The sequence below is a fragment of the Citrus clementina genome, unplaced genomic scaffold (genome assembly GCF_000493195.1).
Source record: "Citrus clementina cultivar Clemenules unplaced genomic scaffold, Citrus_clementina_v1.0 scaffold_2, whole genome shotgun sequence".
Lineage (NCBI taxonomy): Eukaryota > Viridiplantae > Streptophyta > Magnoliopsida > Sapindales > Rutaceae > Citrus > Citrus x clementina.
In genome coordinates, this window is record NW_006262688.1 from 34,795,150 (window position 1) to 34,816,197 (window position 21,048).

A 21,048-nucleotide genomic window follows, 5' to 3' on the forward strand; every position below is an offset into this window, starting at 1 on the left:
TTATTTTAACTAGCGCCTTTTGGAACCCTCTGTTAATTACGTCAATTTATGTGCTGTGTATAATGATTGTTATTGACTTATGGTACCATATTTGCCCTGGTTGAGGCTCTTGGATTTTCAGTGAACACCATGAACAAATGCATGAACGTTGTATATTCATATATATGTGCCGTTGTCAATTGAGTAAGCCGGATACTGTTTGTAAAGTGAGTACAGGGAAAAGGAGGATCAATGAAAAGAATTTTAACTCATTGTGAATATAGCATATGAACAAAAGGACTAATCTAAGAAATAACAAAATCAAACAACCATTAAAACTGTGTTTGGTTTATCAAAATGCTGCGCGTAATATATTCTGCTCATAAAATGTATAATGGTTTATTACTTGTATTTTTATTGTTCGAAGTCATACTCGAGAATTCAGTTCAATTGTTCACTTATGGTAACGAGGAAAGACTGACAAAAGTAATAAACTATTAGGTTAAACAGTTCTTTATAATTTGTATGAAGTTGAGAATATGGACGAAAATAATAATGATGATAATAAAAATTAAAAATGATTACATAAAAGGTAGAATTTGAGGAGCATGAGAAAAATAACGGGAACCAAGTAAAGTTCATTAAATTCTACATTGTGTATATTATTACTACATCTAAAGACTACGAAAACACTTGTGCGAGCGGCTTGTTGTGAGCCTTCTTGCATTGTTTTGTGTCCCCTAAAATTAGGCTTGGCAAAATTTGGGTCCGGTCCAGATTTTAGTGTTGCTCGGGACCGGATCGGATGAGTGAAATATAAGACCAGACTCGGATTAAAATTCGGTTTTTCCGGGGTGCGGTCCGGGCCGAGCCCGGCACCTTCTTTCTCCCGCTTCCAACAGCTTTTAATCATCTTAATTAAACCAATTACTCAAAACTGTCACCAAACAAGTGAAACCAGTTGCATCCCCTTGCATTTGCATTTGAATTTCTGCATGTACGTCAGTTTTAGGCATTGGTGGTTGGGCCATGAACCAAGCAATTGAGCGTGGCTTTGCCATTGGTAAGAACGTGCAACTTCGTTATTCCTAATTACCTAGAAAGAAAGTGAAAAATGACATGATGTACTAGTATTGGTTTAATCATCCATGTTGCTTGCTAGCTAATGTTGCTGTGTTGTAATTTTGTGTGTAACTTGCAGGTCCAGCACAGTTTTCGCCCGTGTATTTCCCAATGGGCAATGCTGCCACTGGATCTTTTTTACATATTTACCTTCCCAAACATATGCAGCCCCACCATCTCTCTTTGGAACGCCCACCCTGGTTTGCCTCTGTCATGGACGGTCTTGATCACCTGATTCCAAATGCTTGAAGTCAAAGATGTAAGTAGCATGTCATCCAAAATTCCAAATAACCACAACATATTGGTAAAGCAATTTTCCCTTATCACAGTCAAAGATTCTTTTTAACATATCTAAGACCTATCTGCAAGACTCGACACTCCAGGTTTGATGATGAAACCGCATTTATCAATTGTTGGCAAAGAACTACAGTAACTCAATGAACTGAACATTTAGGACATTCCAATATCATTGACTCTGGACGACTGTTGCTGGAGATGCAGAGATGGCGATGCAGCGGGTGTTGTAGCAGCAATATTTGGTTGTGCAACTCCTTGGTCCTGCATGATTTTATTAAATGGAAAATCAATCAAGTCTTTGGAGAAACAACATTTGGTTATAAAGAAGGCGAACTCATACTTCTTTTACATTTGCCTAGTCCCTTCTAGTATCCCCCCCCCCCCCCTCCTCTGACTTCTCTCCCCCCACTAATTAGAAAGTCTGGAACAGTACTTAGGATAAATTTAGTCACAGACCTGTTTGGAGCTGTTGTTATTCCATTTCTCAATCTGTGACATGCCAATTTGCTGCTCAGATTGTCTCTGCTCTAGCTGCCACTGCTGCGGAGGATGTTGATCTTGCTGCTGGACCTGCTGTTGCATCTGATACTGCTCAAGTTGCTGATGTTGCGGTTGCTGTTGCAGGTAAAGTGAATGTTGCTGCTGATATTGTTGTTGCTGCATAAATTGCTGCTGTTGAAGCGGCTGCAGATGCTGTTGCTGTAATTGCAGATGCTGCTGTTGCAAAAACAACTGCTGCTGCTGTTGCTGTTGATAATAATAGTATTGCCACATTTGATTATAAGCTAGGTTACTCTGCAGAAGCCGCTGCTGCTCACTACTCTGTGAGGGATATTGGGACATCTGTGCTTGAGGATAAAAAACAGGTTGAGCAGGTACTTCAGACTGGGATGCAGAGGCAAAAGTCTGCTGCTGCATGTTCTGCATGGGCCAGGCCTGCGCTGTTAGACTGTGTAGGAACTGAGTTTGTGCTTGGCTGCCCTGCTGAGCTTGTGGATTTTGAGAAGGCAAAGGTTGAGAGGGATAACGTGAATTCATAGGCATTTGATCACCGGATTCATTTCGTGGATAACGTTGTGAAGAAAATCGCCGCTGTTGATGCTGTCGTTTATGTGAATGTCCTCGATACCCAAATCTGAGATCCCTGTGAAATCTGTCAGGATTTTGCTTCTCGTGCCAGTTTCGACCACTATTTGCAGGTGTTTGTGGACGTGAATGTGCCTCTGGTATAAAATTTTGATGACTTGCTGAAGATGAAGGGCTCACTGTTCTGGTTTGAATTGGTGCAGAACTAGATGCTTGAGTGCCCATTGAACTGGATGCAAAGTGACTTCCATTATTATTCTGGCCAGCCCCAAGCACACTTCCATCCGAAAAACTGGTTTCACGTGGAGCTTCACTCTTCCGCATGCTTTCATGTGAAAAATTGGTTTTTTGAGGAACTTCACACTCATGAGAGGTGGCGCACAGAGAGCCTGGAGAATCATTTCCTCCAGGATCTAAGGAAAGTCCCTCCAATGAAAGTGGCTTCAGATCCTTTTTGGACTCATGCTCATACTCTCGCTGAACATCATCTTCTTCAGAGAATGCCTCTGAAGCTAGTACTGTTTCATTTTCATTTGTGACTTGATGTACTAGATCAAGCAATAAAACTTCAGGATCACAAGCATCTTGACTATGCTGCTCTGCAGCTTCAGGAGGTACCTGCTGCATTCTGTCCTGTGAACTGCTGTCTGCTTCTCCTGACAGAAGAATATCAACTTCAGCACCATCAGAGCGAATATCATGATTTTCTGGTAATGGAGATTTCTGGTTTGATGGTAGGGAAGTGGCATCATGGCCAGACTCCGAATAAGATTTTTCTGGGGGTGAAAATTTCTTGTCTTGAGAAGCTGACGGCATCAAGTGTTCAGATTCAAATGGCTGCGGCGGCGAAGCAACATTACTTTCCCGTTTTCCTCTAATGAAGGCTCTCAACGACTTTGTTTCTCTACCCGGACACTCATAAGCAGTCCTCACGGTGTGTGGAAACAATTTGATGTGCTGATTCCATGCATTCCTAATGTCGTGGATCGTTCCACATAGGTCAAGAAACTGCTATTATAGATCACCAGTATTGGACGAGTAAGATGACAGAATGTCATACGTGAAAATGGAATAATTTTGAAGTTAGAGGTAAATGCAATATTTTTGAAGCTAGAAGTGAGTTTGGGCAGCATCTGCTCAATATTAGCAACTGATGAAAATAAAATGTTGGAATCATGGAGTACACATAAAAGACGTGCAGAAATCAACAAAATATAAATCCAAAGACATATAAAATACAAAAAAGCATGCACTTCTTTTACCATAGAATTGCACAAGATTAATTTAGGATATACTGCACATATTATAGTAAACCTGTGCCGAATAAGGTTGTTAAGAGATAAATCAACAGGTGGCATAAAGGGTGTTCATGCAACTTACAATGGGCTGAAACACATGAGAGGTAAAGATGAAAGCTCAAAACATTAAGAAGAAAAATCACACAAGGAGAAAATTCCAACTTTTGCTACTTTTCCCTAGATCACTGTGCTGAAAAGCAGGAACTAATTTTTTTACATTCAAAAAGGAAATTTAACCTGTAAATATAAGCCTGATATATCCTCCACATCTTCCAGACTAAAAACTTTAAGTACATCTGGACGCGAATATAATGCATTAGAGATAACAGCATCTACAATACTTATGTGACTTCGTCCTCCATGCACCATTGTGAATTTTATTAGTTCCTGCATAAATTAGAATCAATAATAAAGTTTATTATCCCAACAATGTTTCATAACATTTATAAAAAAAAAAAAAAAGAACTGATATCAAAACATGCCAACTATATTTCTATGCATATATTGTCACATAAAGGCTATGCCAATCTTACCCAGGGACATAATTCTACAAATTATCCACAGTTTGGTTGACAAATAATCATGTGGAGAAAAAACTATGGCTAGATAATGGATCAAATACCTCTAAAAGCAATTTGCAGTTTGGCACATGTTTGATACCATCTATTAAAATGTCTCTGGCATTGTCTGCACTACCAGTAGTCTATAAATTGAAGAAGCTGTCAGTAAAAAATTTATAACTGCATTTAAGACCAACATTTAAATGAAAAAGAAGAGGAAGAAAGAAAGAAAGCTAAAGCAATTTGATTGCTTTTATTCATCAGCATCTCCTCACACAAGCAACCTCCAACATAATTTTATAGATATTTAAAGCAATCACTTATAAGCAGATAAGAGTGACACTCAAGTAATTATATTGAAACATGTGCAATGTATGATTAAAAGAAACGACTTCAAAAACAGACATTAACTGGGTACTGATTAATGAACAAGTATATTGAAATAGTGAAAAGATTAACACAGCAGAAAGACTGAAAACTTGGATGTGCATGAATGGCTTACCGTGTATGTAAGTCGTGAAAATTGAACATATAACAGAGGAAGGGTATGAAACTTTCTCTGTTCTGCAGCAGTTTCCAATGCTTCTTTGTATGTATCACAAGCTGCCACAAAATTTCCCTAACAATTACGCAAAAGAATGACAGATATGAGAAATCACTCCAAATATAGACGATACATAAGTGAAGCTTTTTTCTTAATGATACACATAAAAAAAAAGGAATTGATTACATACCAGACGTCTTTCCATGTTAGCTTTAAATGTTACTTTTTCAATAAATCTTGAATCTGAGTCAATATAACTTTCAGGAAAGGCAGCACGTGCAGCAGATGTGTCTCCTATTTGCTCCTTATACCTGGCATTGAAAAGATGGATCACCGGCAGTCTCTGCAAAGAGCATGTGAGAAGGGGCACAATCATAATCTGGTCATGTATAAAGCAATGCAGTCGAAACATCCAATAAAATGCAGCAATCAACCATATTTCAGCAGTGTACAAACTTGCCTCACAATTACCAAAAGTCCAGGAGTGATGTGGAAGGAGGAAAGAATCTAGGTTCATCTGTAGAATTCTACTCGTCTAAACTAGTTACATTTAGATTGTAAGTTTATAACTTTCTTGGACAGAAGTCATATGCTCATTTCTAAATTATAATAAATTCCCCCCTCAAATCATCTGTCTTAATTCTAATACCAAATTTATATGGAGGAAATAAAATGAGATTACCATGTGGCAGATTCTCCTTGCAAATAAATTAAAAAATGAAAAATCCAGACAACTGTCTAATGACCAAATAATCAAGTTCTTCAAAAACGAGAAGGCAGCTAATGCAACAGTTGTCAAACTTCAATTGGTGTCAAGAACTACTGCATTTATAAAATCTAGACATCAATCAAATATATCCCATAAAAGATCAATAAAGAAAAGTATATCCATTGTCAAGTTAAAATCTACTCATCAAATATTATTAGATTTAAAGTTCCATAGTTTTATGTCTAAATTAAGTGACATTTTTAATCATTCAACTATGCTTCAAACTAATTCGACAAGTTTCTTGAAATGGAAGAAAGAAAAATGCAGTGATTGTGAAGCTGAATACCTTCAGAAAAATTTGAGTTGCTCGATCCAGTGCATAGCTTGCTATCTCTCTTCCTCCCTTACTTTCCATGAAATCCACGTAACGCATCCAGAACTCAGGATAATCAGCACAAGGGATTAAGCACCTCTCATAAAGTTTCACAACCTAGAGTTAAATTTGAAAATAAGAAATAAAAGTTGCAGATGAAAATTATAGAACAGCAGGGAGGAGGAGAAATGCTACAAGCAAACTCCAGAAAAGCACCAGAGGATAAAAGCGATACCCAATCAAAATCCCCTTGCTTCTCAGCAAAGCTCAAATAGTCATGCCAGTTTTTTAATTGGATGTCATCGAGTGGCTTTACATGGAAATAAGGCCTTCGAATAAGATTCTCAAAGCAATTTATTTTTTCGTCCAACTGGCTGGCTTCTTTATAGATTTGTTCTCCAATGAATCTATATTTCTGTATTGCTTTAGATCTAACCAAATCAACAGATGGATCTAGCAAGTCTTTGATGACACTAGAGGTTTCATCGTCCTTATAGTACGCAGCGACTTCACCTTCAAGCACTAACTCTGACTGGAATTCCATAGCTGAATCACTCTCACATTCCAACTCCTCTTTCCAAGCCCCAGCCAACTTCTTAAAACTGAAGAAAATATTAAACTAACATCTGGTAAACATTTTATATCGTCCAGTGAGTAGAGACTGAATGACAGAGAAGATTAAAGGATATGTCCCAGGACACAGTAGGATTGAAGAAGGTGACACACACTTTTGAGAAAATAATTTTTAAAAAAAAAAAAAAAGAGCGAGTTAACTATTTTGCTCAGAATTTACATTTTATAAATTTTAACTAGGAGTTAAGTACATACCTATCATAATAGTGATGTAATTTTTTGCTTGGAAATCTCAGAGTTTGCACAAAAATCTGAGCTAATGAACTCCAACGTTGCTGAGAGATTTCAAATTCAATGTATTTGTCCCACAACGTATGGCACAAGTAATCTTTTCCCACAAACGACAAAGCTCTTTTGAATAATCTGCTAGGATGATTTTAAGGGGACATTTTCAATAAGCAAGAATATAAAATGAATTGCAAAAACAACAGCTAGGCAGGGATATTGAAAGAAAAATAACTTTACAGCATCCCTTTTTTCAATATACATACATTGAAGACAAAAGATAAAGGTGTATAGTTTTATACAAAATTGATCACAAGAATACAATTGCTTATGTAACAAATACAAATTAGGCCCAGAATACCACTAAAGTGTCTCACAAAGTTTTCAGATACCGATTTTGATCATAATAAAATCAAGTCTCTTGTTGGTACTCATATTACCTTCGGACATCATTAGGATCTTCGAATGTGGACATGCTCAAACTACAATAGTGAAACCACACATCAACAGAATATGTTGCAGATTGAACAGCTCGTTCAAAGACTTCAACAACCTTGTCAATAGAGCATAAGCGTGCCTTGTGGTCAGCATACTTCCTCCAGTAACCATAGCACAAAGGAAACTCGGCCAAGAAAGAGTCATACACCAGGCCTATCATCTCTATATCATCCTGCGGTTACAACAAAGCATGCCTTATATAAGTTTAGCACAAAAATAGATCCAAATGTGGCAGTTTGATAGCGTAATATTGAACTTACGGGGCATGAATTCTCAATCTCGGATATAAGTGAAGTCCATTCATCAAAGTCCAATGAGCCTTCAGCAATAAATTCCTCAAGTCCTTGCTTACCAAAACCAACTGTAGAAAAAACAAAAACTGCTCGTATGTTAAATAGCACCGAGTAAAACATTTTTATTTATTTCTTTATTTTGTAGAAGGAAATTAGAAATTTCATTAGCAAAACAACAGAAACTCTTTCTGTGTACTGTCAAAACAAAGTGGACAATCGTTTTTGTATATTTTTGAAAAATAATAATAATGCCTCGAGGTAAGTTGAGCCGCGTGGGTTTGTTTTTACCAGGCGAGTTTGGCTCTGCGGACAGAGACTCTAAGTTTGAAATCTGCACCTCCATTGCAATGAAATTACCACTCTTACTTTTAGCATCACCAATTCTTGAAGATAGAGAAGGAAAACTTTCTTTCGTTTTTTCGTTTGGAAATTCAGAAATGAATTTTACTGCTTGTGCTAATTTACAGGCTGGGCTTAATTCATCTATCGAGCCGGGCTCGGCATAAGACATTTGGGCCTGAACGCAAAGTCCAGCTAGCAGCCCACATTCAAACTGGGGGACAGAGTTTCTCGTTGAGTAAAAAGGGCCCCTCTTCAAATCCCTTAAAATTCCTTTTCTCTATTTACCCTGTTAAAATATTTAAAAATAGCGTTTAACACCATTGTTATTGACAAAATTAACCTTAATCAAAACTCATGAAACCCCAATCTTTTATTTTCTTTTTTATTGTTCAGACACATGTTGCCGGTTTTTCAGTTATTTATCTAATCTCTCTCACAGAAACTTTTGATTATAGAAAAAAGGAAATCTCCTCTTTGTCATATAAGAATTTAAAATTTTCCAAGAGATTTCCAGCAAAATAAAGTTTATAAGCACTTATCAAAGCTACAAACTCCATTCAATTGTTACATCACAATCGTTATCATTTTTATTTTTCAATATAATTGCTTGCTTATGCCCTTCTCTTATGATCCACCCCATACCAACATTAAAATTTGTGGAAAGTGGTAATCATACAAGATACGTGTAGATTATGGTGAGTAAATATTTTATACATATAGAAATAGCAAGCAAACAAGTATTTACTCATTAGTATTATTTTTAAAATCGGAAAATAGAGGATATATGCAATTAAATTTCACATTATATAAAAAAATTTTAATCAAAGATTTTAAAATAGGAAAAAGTTTGAAAAAACTTTAAAACCGTGTCGGATCATAAATTATTACATATATATATGAAATTATATTCTCCCTACGTAGTCTTTGTTAAAAATAACTGAGGAATCAAATTAAAAGGGAGAGTTTAGGATGCAGAGAGAGTTTACAATGTAATTTCAATAAAGATTAAAGTCTTACAAACAAAAAAATAATTTTAAAGAGATTTTTAGAGGGATGACAATAGTTCAGCTCCAGTTGAAATAAATCATTTTACGATCAAATCATCGACACACTTCAACTACAAACATATCTAAATAGAGGATCTCTTTAACATACACTTAATGTATGTTACAATTACTTACGTAAACAGTAAATAGTGTGAGTTTATTTACTGTTTATATACGAGTGGAGTAACATACATTACATTAAATGTATATCAGGGATTGCCCTAAATAGAACAGTGAATCCCCACGTCGCATCAAATTATTAGCATAGAGAAAGGGGCAATGAAGAGAAATTCAACGGTGTAGCTTCATCTCCAGCATACGAAAAGGATTGCGGAGCCAACGATTCCACGCCGCGAGGATAATTCAAGAAACGTAAACTCCTAATCCGTCTCAAAAGATGGACCCACGTGGCCCCAAATAAAATTAGAAGAATGAATTAGATCTCGCAGCGGATTGATCGACCCATATATAAAGTTCGGATCAACGGTAGAGATTCACATACATTCAATTAAAGATTTCCCACTGAAGAGTGAGTCACTGCGTCCGGTTCTCTTGCTCTCTCTTGCCGGCAAAAGGAGAAATACGACGACGTACAAGCGACAGAATCGCAAAGACAATGTTGCCTTTTCCGCTCTCGTTCTCACCTTCAACTCGCTCTTTCTCTCTATACAACAATATCAACCAGCCAATTCTGACGCGACAGACGAAGCTCTTTGGCGCGCGTAGCTTCAGCTCGAGCTCGAGCTCCTTCGCTTTTAATCCTCTAAGGTTTATAAATTATCATTAAGTTCAATGTAAATTTTCCTCAATTGATTTTTTTTTTCAATTTCTATTCTTTGTGTTGTATAGACTTTCGGTCAATCATGAAGAAATGAAAATGGTGACAAAGCGGAAGAGCAGAGGTTTCAGTGCGGTTTGTTACGCTGCACCGCTAACCGCACGTAATCTCCAGTGGATCTCGACCGTTTCTTCTACGTATTCATCGCTTTCTCTCTTATTCTTCAAGAATTCTTATAGCACTTGCTAACGTTATAAAATTTTGTAGCTTTCACATGGGAATTTTCATATCAAAGAGATCTTTGTTTAATCATCCTATGTCTTATTTGGTATTTGGTATGGAGGTGCTGATGCTATAATTGTTGCAGAAAAAAATTATAATTATAAAATAAAAATTAATAGTATACAGGAAGTATAATTTTTAAATACAGGAAGTATAATTTTTAAATAATAATTTTGATGAAATTAGTAAAAATATAATAATTTTTTTATTATATAAGTGTAAAATTAAATCAATTTAATTTTTAAGTTACAGGAGTTAGTGTTTATTAAATACTTTAGTGTTGTAGTTTTTAAGTTACAGCAACTCAACCTGAATCTCAAACAAAACCTTAACTTTGTTCTTTTGATTTGTCGTTTTTAATTCCTTATATTAGAGGAGATTAGTTTATTAAAAATAAATGATGATTCATAGCAATATATGAATAATAAGTAAATAAAAAATATTAATTATAATCTATAGAATATGCACATTGATATATGAAGTGTACATAATTTTGATTAAAATCTATAATAAAACTGTTAGATATTTATAATATGTAATTTTAACAAACGTTTGATGTAAATCTACTTTCAAGACCTATTTTATAACTGTATCCATATCCTAACATATCTTACGGTCAGACCCGTATCTCATGCTTCATTGTGTTACTGAATATAACATTATTTTATTGCTTTGGTTTGTCGTTTTAAGAATTTGTTTAGTTCGGGAAGTATTCACTGATGGCTATGAATTAAAACTGTCCAGGGTTTTGATGCTCGCAAAAGGCACTGCTGTTCCAAAATCATTTCTTGTACCGTTATTTGCCCTCCAAGCTCCTGCAGATGTCATCTCATGGATTAAGTAGGTATTTTTTTTGGAAACATCACTGTCATCTTCACAGGAAAGCATTTTCTTATAGATTAAGAAACCTTTTGAGGCTGCAATTGTATTTTATCCTTTGGTGAACTTATAATTTTATTTGCGATTTGCAGAGGTGAATATGGTATTTGGGCTGCATTCTTGGCACTTCTTGTTCGTCTCTTCTTCTTTATTCCTGGTAGGTTTTTGAATAAACTCCTTTGACAAGACTGTGAGCCTAGGCAGTAGGAACTTGCTTATTTATGAATGATATTTTCTGATCCTCCCTTAGGCTTACGCACAAGTAGGTGCTCAGCTTTCCTCCTTTCAAATATTCCCATGAACATTGTGGGTGCAATAAAATTGGAAGGATGAGTGATGAGCTTTAGTTTACCATGCAGCCCGGAGGAAAGGACAAAAATTTTGTGGTTTTGTGGACTTCAGTGAGATCGATGTTAATAGAGTAGTTTGTAGTTCTCTCAGAAACCGGTCTTGTCAGTTTGACCATACCATGAAAAATTTTGAAGTTTGTTGCTCTTAAACATTTTTTCTTTACTTATATCTTTGCATTGTATTTATTAACATCTATTCTTAAAATTGAAGAGTGGCCAAGATTGTCAACAGTTCCTCTATCCCATCTTCTTTGTTTGTAGGTGAGCTCGAGTTGCCATTTATGGCATTTCTCTTGGTTATTGTGGCTCCTCATCAAGTTTTGACTCTGAGGCAAGTAGGTTTTTTGTGTGAGAATATACGAAATTATTGTTTGTTTTTAACCTGTTTTCATGTTCTTGCCAATTTTTTTCCCTCTTACAGAGGAACGCAGCAAGGTGCTATTATTTCCTTGGTGATTGCTGGTTATCTGGCTTTCCAGCATTTTTCACGTGCGGGAAGCTTGAGGAAAGCATTTGAGCAAGGTTCAGTTGTTGCCACCTTAGCCATCATTTGTATCACTGCCGTCTCATGCTTCTTCTTGATCTGAATCTATTGTAAAATCATGATGAGAGGTTTCATCAGTCGTCTGTAAATCATTTCGTGCCGAAGGGTAACAAATAAGGGAATAATAATGATTTCTGGACCTTTTTGTCATGCTGGATAAATGTATAATTCTTTGAAACATAAAATAATATTTCGAGTTATACTGCCAATATATCATGTATAATTATTATTGATTAGATTATGCTTGTCTCTGAAGCTTCTGTGTTTGTATATTGTATGACCGGCCAAGCATATTCCTCTGCATCAGTATAGAGATGGTTCATGATAAAACTGTTGTGGCTTTTGTTTCTGTACAAATCTCAATTATAGGAAACAAAGAAACTCTATAAACCACTTAAAAAGGAATGAATACATCCATCGTAAGGACGAGGATTTTTGTGACTTGATGGTTTTCTCAAATTCAAAGGTAACTCAAATAGATCATACCCTCAGTTGTTGTGGAAGGAATAGTGTGTTTCCTTGTATCTGTAAATGAAATATATTCTTTGATTACTAAAAATACAGTGTTGTTTTTTGGAGTTTTCCCCAGGAAAAGAAAAAGGGGACATGAAATAGTGAAATTTTATATTTGTCCACGCCTAAAACCAATTGCTCAGTATCCTATTCTTGGTTAGATCTATGAATTCTATATTTATATTATTGTGTTATCAATATATTCAATAAAGACTTTTACTAGATTTCTTAATCATTGAATTGATTGAAGCTGTTGTAAAAGCTAACATTGACCATATCTTTCTTCACTGGTAAAGCAGTCCTAGGCTGGATGTGCTTGTCTAGTAATTTATTTAACTATCACTGCAGAGAAGTAGCTATAGAAAGGTGTCTAGGAATACAAGATCCTAAGGACTCTATGACCTTCTTGTTTCGCCATGGCTGCTTTATCAACTAATATGCATACATAGAAGATGTATAGTAATCGATCTTATGGTGAGAATAAAAGGCCTTGGAAAAACATCTCATTGTCAATTCTCAATGCTGGCTTAGAAGTTCAGAATTTGTAGTCCCAGGCAAGAAATTGCTATGTTGTTGCAGAAATTGGATTTCCTGTATGCTTAGAGATAATTTTCAGCAACAAATGACCCCACAAAACCTGTTGCGGTGAAGAGGAGCAGTAAGTTGCAGGATACTGAGGTGGCTGAGCTGGGGAGCCCTGCTGGTTCAGCTGCGCCATAGACTGACTCAGGAGTCATTATGGATGGCGTCATTGGGGTTGTTGGAGTCATCGTAGCTGGAGGTGGGTTGCCTGGAGTAGTGCTGTATTAAAAGTTGAATGAGTCTTTTCTTACAAAGAGAAATTGACAATAAAGTATGGCCATGAAATATTTACCTGGTTGATGATGAGGGGTAGTGACAGTTTCCATTACCTGCAACAGTTCAAGGAGGGAGTCAAGATGTGTTTGAATCATGTCAAGGTAAGTACTGGAGAACTCATATAATTGATTGTTCCTTTCTGATGACAAAGCTTACTTGGGTCCGTGTATGTAAGCTGTGCTGCTCCTCCAAAGACACAGCTTGTAGGAGCCGGATTCTTATGATAGTAATCATTGAACGCGTAAGAAGCATGGTCGCGGACAGTGTTTGGGTTATAGCAACTTGCTCCTGGTTGAATTGCAGAACAGTCTGCACCTCCGAAGCCACAAGCATAATCGAGAGCAACCTGCAAACCAGTCTCAGAAGCACTTGGGTTTGCAATACACCATGCACCACCTGATGATGCCGGAGTTGTTGTGGTGCTCGGGGAAGGTGGAGTTATGGTTGGCCCGGTGGTGGTTGGTGATGGTGGCGATGGCCCGGTGGTGGTAGGTGATGGTGGTGATGGCCCTGTGGTAGTTGGTGATGGTGGTGATGGCCCTGTGATGGTTGGTGATGGTGGTGGGTTGACAGTAGGAGGTGATGTTCCTGGAGTTGTTGGGTTTACAACGGGAACATTTGCATCTAGTTGTGTAATGAACAGAGAAGGTGAGGAGGGGAGTATCCGGCTTTCTTGACTTTCTAGTTTTCTGTTTTTCTGGCTTGCTTCCAATTGTAGTTTTTCTGCAACACTTGAACCTGAAGAATTCAAAAGCAGAATGAGTTCTATTCTTTTCTCTGTCCGTGGATGAAAGAATGGAAATCAGTCGCTGAGTTTGAGGCCAAAGAATAATGCAAGATCAAGAAATCTCACCGCAATCTTTCTAAGATGCAAGTGTTCCCTCCCATGTCAGTACTGGAAAACTTAATAGTTTGCCCCAAAAAAATTAAAAAAAAATACACTAAAAAGGAAAAACTAAAGATACTCGTGTAAATGGATAAAGCTAAGAAACCTAACCTTAAATTGAGGCATTAATATAATGTATACGATTACTGGTAACATAAGCAAAATTATTTAAAGCATATTATTGGTCTAATGTTGTACTTATTGGATGGTTGCAAGCACAAAATATTGAAAAAGATTAGAAATCAAAGATGAAATGACTCGATCAAATTGTTGAGCTAATCCATCAGAGACCAATCAGAAATGAAGGCTCGGCTCTGCTTTGTAGAATTACAATGCTAAGCTAAGCATGCAGCGTAAGCATTTTGCTAATGTCTTTCTATTTGTGGATATTGTTATGCTCAAAAAAAAAAAAAAAAGCCAAAAAAATTACATATATTTTCACGCAGCTATTAAACGCTAAAAGGCATTGCAAATCACCTGGACTTAGCAAAAGATGCAGAAGGAAGATTGAGAAACATTGAAGAGCTCTTGAACCCATGTCTCGAAGCTGCTTCTATAACGTTTTTTCTTTTTTAAAAAAAAATATTCTTTCTTAGTTAAGAACAATGATATAGAAGCTTCAAATATATATAAAACAAGACAAGTGCACCAATGGTACTAGTGCGAACAAGAGTTCATCTTTCATCTTTACATTTGTTATATAAATAAAACTTGAAGAATCAAGGTTTCCTTGGGTTGAAGAGAGACGAAAAGAGAGCAATGAGAATAAAAAGAAAACTTGAGAAAGGAGGCATTGGATAGTTGGGATTAGCAAGCAAGAGAAGGTGCAAAAAGAGGGAAAAAGTATATCAAGCAAGAAAAGTTTTTGGAGTCCTGATCTGTTGGGAATTTAATCTGTTTCTGCATGGTATATTAGATAATTAAAATTCGACAGTGATGTTGTGGCAGTTTCCTTTCACTTTTTATGCCCGTCTTTCTACTGTTTTATGGGACTGAATCAAAAGTAAAAGGTGGGTGGAGATTGATTTCTTGTTTTATATATGCATCGTAGTGGTTGTATTAACAGAATGCTCCAAGGAGGAGAAATTAAAAAAAAATGATTCCTCATTAGGAGTAGGAATAATATAAAGTTTGTTGATATTGTCTTCTAATTGTCTGCATTAGAGAGAGATTAAAGATGGAATAAAGATAGAATATTACATTCGTTAGGGTAACTTGTCGTATAACCAATTCGGGTCGCTTTTTGTGTTCAAAATACAAGTTCTGGTGCTAAAATAGCTTCACGCATAAGAGATCCTTAGTTTTAAGTATAACTTGTTCAAACATGAACTTTGTTTTGGTGTTGGATTGAGCTTCTGTTCTCCACTGCACAGTTTAAATTTGATTATCAAATATGGATGGAGACTTTTTAATAATAATAAAAAAAAATATGAAAGAAAATTTTATTTAAAAAATAAAAATAAATTCTGTTGCAGTATTTTACCTCAAGATTTAAATTTGAAGCCATGGGCTCGATTCCAGTGTCTACAAGAAAAAATTTGAAGGGTATATGCTAGTGTATGTATTATCAATATTTACATCATATGGTTCGTATGGTAACAAATAATTTTCTAAATTTACCCCATGGTTCCAAATAATTCTTCGTTGCAGTTCAGCAGCAAACATTTTCGGTTCTGAAGCAGCTGGAGTTGAATCACAAAACAAACTAAAACATTAAAATCTGTCAGATTCTTTGTCTGATCCTTGCAACTGTCAGTAGTCAATGCTGTAAGAGCAACTTGTGTATGCCAGAAAATGGAACGCAAGAACTGTTGATAAACGATCAAGTAATGCCCCGTCTTTCGTTTAGGTCGCAGCCATAGAGCTTGGCATAGAAGTGAAAGGACTTGTAGTTTACCCTTGTGGATGCATAGTGCACTGTGAAAGATGCTTGGTGACATCATTCCAAGCTGCATATAGAATATTCTTTGTATTAAATAGGTTCCAGATTAAATCACTGAAAAGTGTAAAGATAATTAACCTGGAAGATTCCGGTAATCAGGCTCAATTCCATTCCCATTGATATCCATATGATTAGGCGTGACATATTTCCCTATGGTTACAACCACACCGGATCCATCATGAAGTTCATACACAGATTGAATCAAACCCTGTTAAAAGCAACAGAGAGTAACAACAGATTGATTAAAAAGAATTCTCCTTATCATTCACTAATAATTAAGATCACATTAAACAGTCACTTTTATATAGATTCAGGTCTATCATGTAATAAGATCATATATTAAACAGTCACATTTGTAAAAATGAAGGAACACTGATATAGAGTTAAATGACGGCAAAACAATTAAGCTAAAATTTTAACCTTGCCAAAAGTCTTTTCCCCCACTAGAACAGCTCTGCAGTTATCATGAAGTGCAGAGGCTACCTGAGGAAAGAAAAGAGCCATTCGTAATAACAAAGTTGTAAAGTGCCAAAAGCAAGCAAACATAAGCACATAAATTGGTCAACTAGGTACTCACAATTTCACTTGCACTAGCGGTTCTGTTGTTCACCAAAACCTGCACAGGGAGTGAAAGAGCCTTATAATGATATCCAGAGCACATCAAAATCACACATTGTAACTTGCTACAAAATAGATGTTAGCAACACACATTGAAGAAAATATATTCTCGGCAAGGACAGAGGGTATCTATATCTTGAAAAGGAAGTAGGCATCAAATGTTAAGGACACAAACAAATTCAACAGAATAAGAGAAACTCATTACTCAATTTGTAGAACCAACTTCCTTAACAAGTCAAACCCATTAAAATGTGACATCAAAACCCAGCTTGAATTCATTGTGATTTCCACAACTTTGTTTTACTGAGGTCAATGCGTCTGGCACCTCATGTACATGCCAACTACGGTCACCATTCTGATATCCTTGATTATAGACAACAAGTTGACTCAAGATTGACAAGAATTCCAATAAAATAAGAAGCTTCTTGTATACCAATACCAACAAGTGTAATTTCAATTTAGTCATGATATATAAAAGAACAGTTGTTGTCTCATCTTAAATGCAGGAGCACATACAATTACAGGAGCTGTAACCAGTGGAATATTATCAGCAACAATGGTCTTTTGGTACTGGGGATCCCTTCCAACTGTGTAAGTGATCTGTTCATACAAATCATAAGAGAAAAAAAACACATAACTTAGTCAGTCGTGGAACTCAAATAATGCAAAGCCATTCTCAAAGGATATGTCATAGCTCTACAATCAAAAAATAAAAAACGTGCATCTCAAAAGTTCAGATCTCATAAATTAACATACCGTCTCCCCTTCATTTAGAAAGAGTTTGGCGATTTCGATTCCAGCCTGAAATAAATTAAAAGGATAGATGGAAAGCATTGTCATAAACCATAAATCCCAGTCATCATAAACTACAAGAGTTAATATACAAACACATAATTTGATCTTTTTAATCAGATCCCTCAATGGATAGTTTATGAATAATGGTTGGATGTTCAGTGAATTATTCAGTGCACATTAATTTGAATGTTCGCGGAGACAAGAAATGGCAAGCTCTTTTAACCGGGTAAGAATACAATAGCAAAGAAAGAAAAGCAGTTCAGTAAAAACAAAAATTAAACCTCAATGAGAGTAACATCTAGGCAACATAAATTTAGCTAAACATACCTGCACTAGTCCACCAAGATTATCTCTGAGATCCAGAATGAAATACGAAGCACCCATGTCTTGAAGTCGCTTCATTGCTGCCATAATTGTTATTTCCTTATTTAATAACAAGACCAACATAAATATAGAGAGCAATGGCATGCAATCCAGTGAAACTATGTCTAAGCACTGCATTTTGTATTTTGATTCTCAAAAATTTGAATTTATGCAGCACGAAAGTTATTCTTTAGCCAAAATATATGACATATTACCAGTGACCAAATCTTTTCTAGCCAATGCATTGAATTCTTTTAGGCGCATATACCCAACAGAAGTGGTGCCATTATCTAAATGTTCCAACCGGTAAAAGACTGGAGTTCGAGCTACAAGTTGCCTCTGGACTTGTATGGATTCAATAGGTCCACAGTTGCCGTGCTTCACCTGATTTTCACAAACCATCATTAAAGAAAATATAAGAAAACTAGAATAGCTCAGAATCACAACCTCAATAGTCACAAAAGTTTCACTGGGGCCTTGTAACAAAGATGACACTTCAAATGCTGATTTCCCCCTTACATCCACTCCATTGACAGCTCTGACTTCATCCCCCTAGGGAGAAAAAGAAGAATGTGAGTAACAGAACTCAGAAGCAATACCAGTCATGCCATGCTATGCCTACTAAAATACCTGTCTCACTCCAGCAGAATGTGCAGGACCGTCTAATATAAGTCCGAGTACCTTGAGTCTTACAACTCCATTAGCATCGGGAACTTCCCTAAGGTTTATTCCAATACCAGACATGTCATATCTCGCCATCTTGGAGAACTTTCAAAGGTGACAAAAAATTTCACATGGCATGCAATGAGAAACTAAAAAGTCTGTCAGACTGACAATTGAGGACATTATTAGATCATAAATCAAAGAATAAAGTAACGAAAGAAGCAATTACCTCAGCAGGTGAAAGAAAACGAGTATAAGGATCGCCCAAACTGGCCAGCATTCTTTTAATTATACCATGCGCCTTTGATCTTGTCTGAATTGAACTGCTCAAAATATCTTCCCGTTTTCGCTGAAATCCAACAACAAAAACAACCATGGTATATATTATTTACTGGCATCCTCTAAGCCAGAGTCCAAGTCTAAGTCAGAATTGAAGAAGTTTGACGTTAATGATATTAGTATTACTTCTACCTGCCAGTTTTGGGGAGTCCATCGGTGGCGGCCAGTATCAAGAAAGCTGTCATTGACTATCTGCCAAGCTTCCTCTACAATTCCTTCGTTAGTCTTAGCCACCACTTGACGTGGTTCGCTCTCAGCTGCGTCTTCTCCTTCATGACAAGTCAAAGAAGGGGAAGGAGAAGGAGAAGGAGGTACTGATTGTACGGAGGACGAAGATTCGAGAGCGAGTGGTGAAGAGAGCAAGAGATTGAATGAGAGAGCTCCAGTGAGGACGTTGATGACTGCCTTCTGGGCCCAGTTAGTATTGCTTTGGATAATTGGAGCTTTTTGTTCAGAATGTTTATGCGGACTGAACCTCGCTGAAGAAGATGAGGTACAGCTGCTGCAGTTTAAGATTAAGCTGCTCATCTTCTCTTCTAATTAAGAAGATGAGCGTTGGTTGGAGCTGAGCTGAGCTGAGCTGAGCTTCACCACTGTATAGTAATAATGAAAATGAGAAGAGCAACTTGATGAGACTCACTCGCGTGTCGTGTAAATGTAATGAATTACGGTATTTAGATTTTAGCCATTTCACTAACATCGAGCTCTATGCTATAGCTACATTATGGGCCTATATAATTGCAAATGCGTGAGTGTTGATAGAGATAATTTTGGGGTTTCGTTTAACGGGTGGGCAGGTTTTTTTGGTTTTGGATTGGCAATTTATTATTAGGTAAATTATTATTTATATACTCTTAGTTTATTTTATTATTAAAATATTATAATTTTTTAAGAGTATATTAATTATTTATTTTAAGTTGATAAAATATATCAATCGACTATTAAACTGTTAGTTGTCGTTTAAATATAAGGATAATTTAATTTTTTTATATGATACAAGTGATAATTTTTAAGGGTAAAATCGTTAATTCACTGTAATTTTATTAACTTTCAAACGGTAATTAACAGTTTGATGGTTGGTTGATATATTTCGTCAATTTAAGATGAATAATTAATACATCTTTAAAATATTGTAATATTTTTTATAATGAAATAAAGTAAGGGTATATAAATGATAATTATTATTATTATTACGTACCGACTTCCAGCCCAACCAAAGGAGATACGGACACCTATTTAATTTAATAACTGCATCGTAAGGCAGCTCGCTCGCCCACGTGTTAGATTTCTATAACTTCATACGACGCCTCCAATAATATTTTTCAATATAAGACTCTACTGGATAAACACAATCATTTTGTTCCATTTCACCCACGCGGTATCCAACCCAATGCGCGTTTCAAGCGAGTTTCCGCCACGTAGGTTCTGATTGCTCCTCCTCACTAGCAAAAAAAATTAATCCCCCCACGCTCCACCTAATCAAAATTATAATAATTGCCTTTTTTTTTGCCCTTTGGATTAACCTAATTAAGAGAAACTTGCGGTAATCTCCTCGACAGTAACCGTAACAACAATTAAATTCTAATGCAACGGTTGCACTTTTGTTACATTAAACTAACTAATCAATCTGATTATCAGGATATTTATCTAATAAAACAATATAGATTATGAAATAATTATTTTATTTTTATATTTTGCTTTGTTTTCTTATGTCTATCTATTTCAAGTAAAATTTTAATTGATTGAGGACTTTAGGTGTATGTAATAAGCTTTTAAGATCAAGTCGAGTACGCAATTTATCTTTATGGTAATTGAAGTGTTGTCTCTACAAATTGAAAAGTTGAGGAAGTGTTTTTTTTTTTTGGAGAAAGCATAATTTAAATTATACATAGAGATAATATAATTTTTATTCGGTGCTTTGCCAGCTTATAAATTATAATGACTTTGTTTTAGGCTGTCAAATATTATTATGAAAAGTTAAGGCGACATGGATTGAATCTTATCATAAAGTTCCTTTGTTATCACTTTCAATACAATCATTAGACATGCAAGACCAATTTGCCATGAAAATCACCCATAAAAAAGTATATAAAAAAATGTAATTTTTAGAACCTGGAAAACCATAATTTTATAGACATGAATTTAATTTGTGATACACATGATTTTCCATTTTCTCAAATACAAAATTGATTGTGAAAAAGATATAATATTCTTAAAATACACATATAAATTT

At 35.9% G+C, this 21,048-nt stretch overlaps 4 protein-coding genes across 9 annotated transcripts; 1 reads left to right on the forward strand and 3 right to left on the reverse strand.

Moving 5' to 3' along the window:
- Positions 1–88: 88 nt before the first annotated feature.
- Positions 89–8,024, reverse strand: LOC18053243. Of its 4 annotated transcripts, XR_002907204.1 has the most exons (13): positions 7,906–8,024; positions 7,585–7,685; positions 7,267–7,496; positions 6,797–6,964; positions 6,204–6,570; positions 5,942–6,085; positions 5,077–5,229; positions 4,845–4,961; positions 4,405–4,485; positions 4,020–4,169; positions 1,855–3,495; positions 1,252–1,659; positions 89–1,075 (listed from the first exon to the last, which is right to left on the reverse strand). XR_002907204.1 is itself a non-coding variant. In XM_006449556.2 (12 exons), exons 1-12 carry the CDS (start codon positions 7,958–7,960, stop codon positions 1,552–1,554), a joined length of 3,312 nt encoding a protein of 1,103 aa, XP_006449619.2. In that variant the 5' UTR covers positions 7,961–8,024; the 3' UTR covers positions 89–1,551. The 4 variants fall into 4 exon arrangements, 3 of the variants coding, with proteins under 3 accessions (XP_006449619.2, XP_006449620.2, XP_024047168.1); XM_006449556.2 differs by having other exon boundaries at positions 89–1,659; positions 1,855–3,492; XM_006449557.2 differs by having other exon boundaries at positions 89–1,659.
- A 1,212-nt stretch (positions 8,025–9,236) lies between these two features.
- On the forward strand, positions 9,237–12,203 carry LOC18053244 (cold-regulated 413 inner membrane protein 1, chloroplastic). Its single transcript, XM_006449558.2, has 6 exons — positions 9,237–9,773; positions 9,855–9,980; positions 10,810–10,905; positions 11,037–11,101; positions 11,556–11,625; positions 11,716–12,203. Exons 1-6 carry the CDS (start codon positions 9,622–9,624, stop codon positions 11,879–11,881), a joined length of 675 nt encoding a protein of 224 aa, XP_006449621.1. The 5' UTR covers positions 9,237–9,621; the 3' UTR covers positions 11,882–12,203.
- A 356-nt stretch (positions 12,204–12,559) lies between these two features.
- LOC18053245 (PLASMODESMATA CALLOSE-BINDING PROTEIN 3) lies at positions 12,560–15,026 on the reverse strand. 2 transcript variants are annotated; one of them, XM_024191089.1, is made up of 4 exons: positions 14,573–15,024; positions 13,366–13,947; positions 13,226–13,262; positions 12,560–13,152 (listed from the first exon to the last, which is right to left on the reverse strand). In XM_024191089.1, the coding sequence occupies exons 1-4, from the start codon at positions 14,631–14,633 to the stop codon at positions 12,951–12,953; spliced, it is 882 nt and encodes a 293-aa protein (XP_024046857.1). In that variant the 5' UTR covers positions 14,634–15,024; the 3' UTR covers positions 12,560–12,950. The 2 variants fall into 2 exon arrangements, with proteins under 2 accessions (XP_024046857.1, XP_024046858.1); XM_024191090.1 differs by having other exon boundaries at positions 12,988–13,141; positions 14,573–15,026.
- A 606-nt stretch (positions 15,027–15,632) lies between these two features.
- On the reverse strand, positions 15,633–19,501 carry LOC18053246 (carboxyl-terminal-processing peptidase 1, chloroplastic). 2 transcript variants are annotated; one of them, XM_024191088.1, is made up of 12 exons: positions 18,948–19,501; positions 18,706–18,825; positions 18,444–18,581; positions 18,261–18,365; positions 18,029–18,197; positions 17,778–17,854; positions 17,412–17,456; positions 17,172–17,255; positions 16,615–16,653; positions 16,458–16,520; positions 16,116–16,245; positions 15,633–16,044 (listed from the first exon to the last, which is right to left on the reverse strand). In XM_024191088.1, exons 1-12 carry the CDS (start codon positions 19,341–19,343, stop codon positions 15,989–15,991), a joined length of 1,422 nt encoding a protein of 473 aa, XP_024046856.1. In that variant the 5' UTR covers positions 19,344–19,501; the 3' UTR covers positions 15,633–15,988. The 2 variants fall into 2 exon arrangements, with proteins under 2 accessions (XP_024046856.1, XP_024046855.1); XM_024191087.1 differs by having other exon boundaries at positions 18,029–18,365.
- Positions 19,502–21,048: the final 1,547 nt, after the last annotated feature.

Bases quoted from the DNA above. Each gene is read 5' to 3' on its own strand.
- LOC18053243 (XM_006449557.2), bottom strand. From the start codon at position 7,960: ATGGAGGTGCAGATTTCAAACTTAGAGTCTCTGTCCGCAGAGCCAAAC. The intron at 4,962-5,076 runs GTATGTAATCAA...CGTAATTGTTAG, and splicing joins CTAACATGGAAAGACGTCTG to GGAAATTTTGTGGCAGCTTG. The intron at 4,170-4,404 runs GTATTTGATCCA...TAATTTATGCAG, and splicing joins ACTGCAAATTGCTTTTAGAG to GAACTAATAAAATTCACAAT.
- LOC18053244 (XM_006449558.2), top strand. From the start codon at position 9,622: ATGTTGCCTTTTCCGCTCTCGTTCTCACCTTCAACTCGCTCTTTCTCT. The intron at 9,774-9,854 runs GTTTATAAATTA...TGTGTTGTATAG, and splicing joins TTCGCTTTTAATCCTCTAAG to ACTTTCGGTCAATCATGAAG. The intron at 9,981-10,809 runs GTATTCATCGCT...AAAACTGTCCAG, and splicing joins ATCTCGACCGTTTCTTCTAC to GGTTTTGATGCTCGCAAAAG.
- LOC18053245 (XM_024191089.1), bottom strand. From the start codon at position 14,633: ATGGGTTCAAGAGCTCTTCAATGTTTCTCAATCTTCCTTCTGCATCTT. The intron at 13,263-13,365 runs GTAAGCTTTGTC...GAACTGTTGCAG, and splicing joins GCTTACATACACGGACCCAA to GTAATGGAAACTGTCACTAC. The intron at 13,153-13,225 runs GTAAATATTTCA...CTTTTAATACAG, and splicing joins TACCCCTCATCATCAACCAG to CACTACTCCAGGCAACCCAC.
- LOC18053246 (XM_024191087.1), bottom strand. From the start codon at position 19,343: ATGAGCAGCTTAATCTTAAACTGCAGCAGCTGTACCTCATCTTCTTCA. The intron at 16,521-16,614 runs GTGAGTACCTAG...TTCTTTCCTCAG, and splicing joins CCGCTAGTGCAAGTGAAATT to GTAGCCTCTGCACTTCATGA. The intron at 16,045-16,115 runs GTTAATTATCTT...TTCTATATGCAG, and splicing joins TGATTACCGGAATCTTCCAG to CTTGGAATGATGTCACCAAG.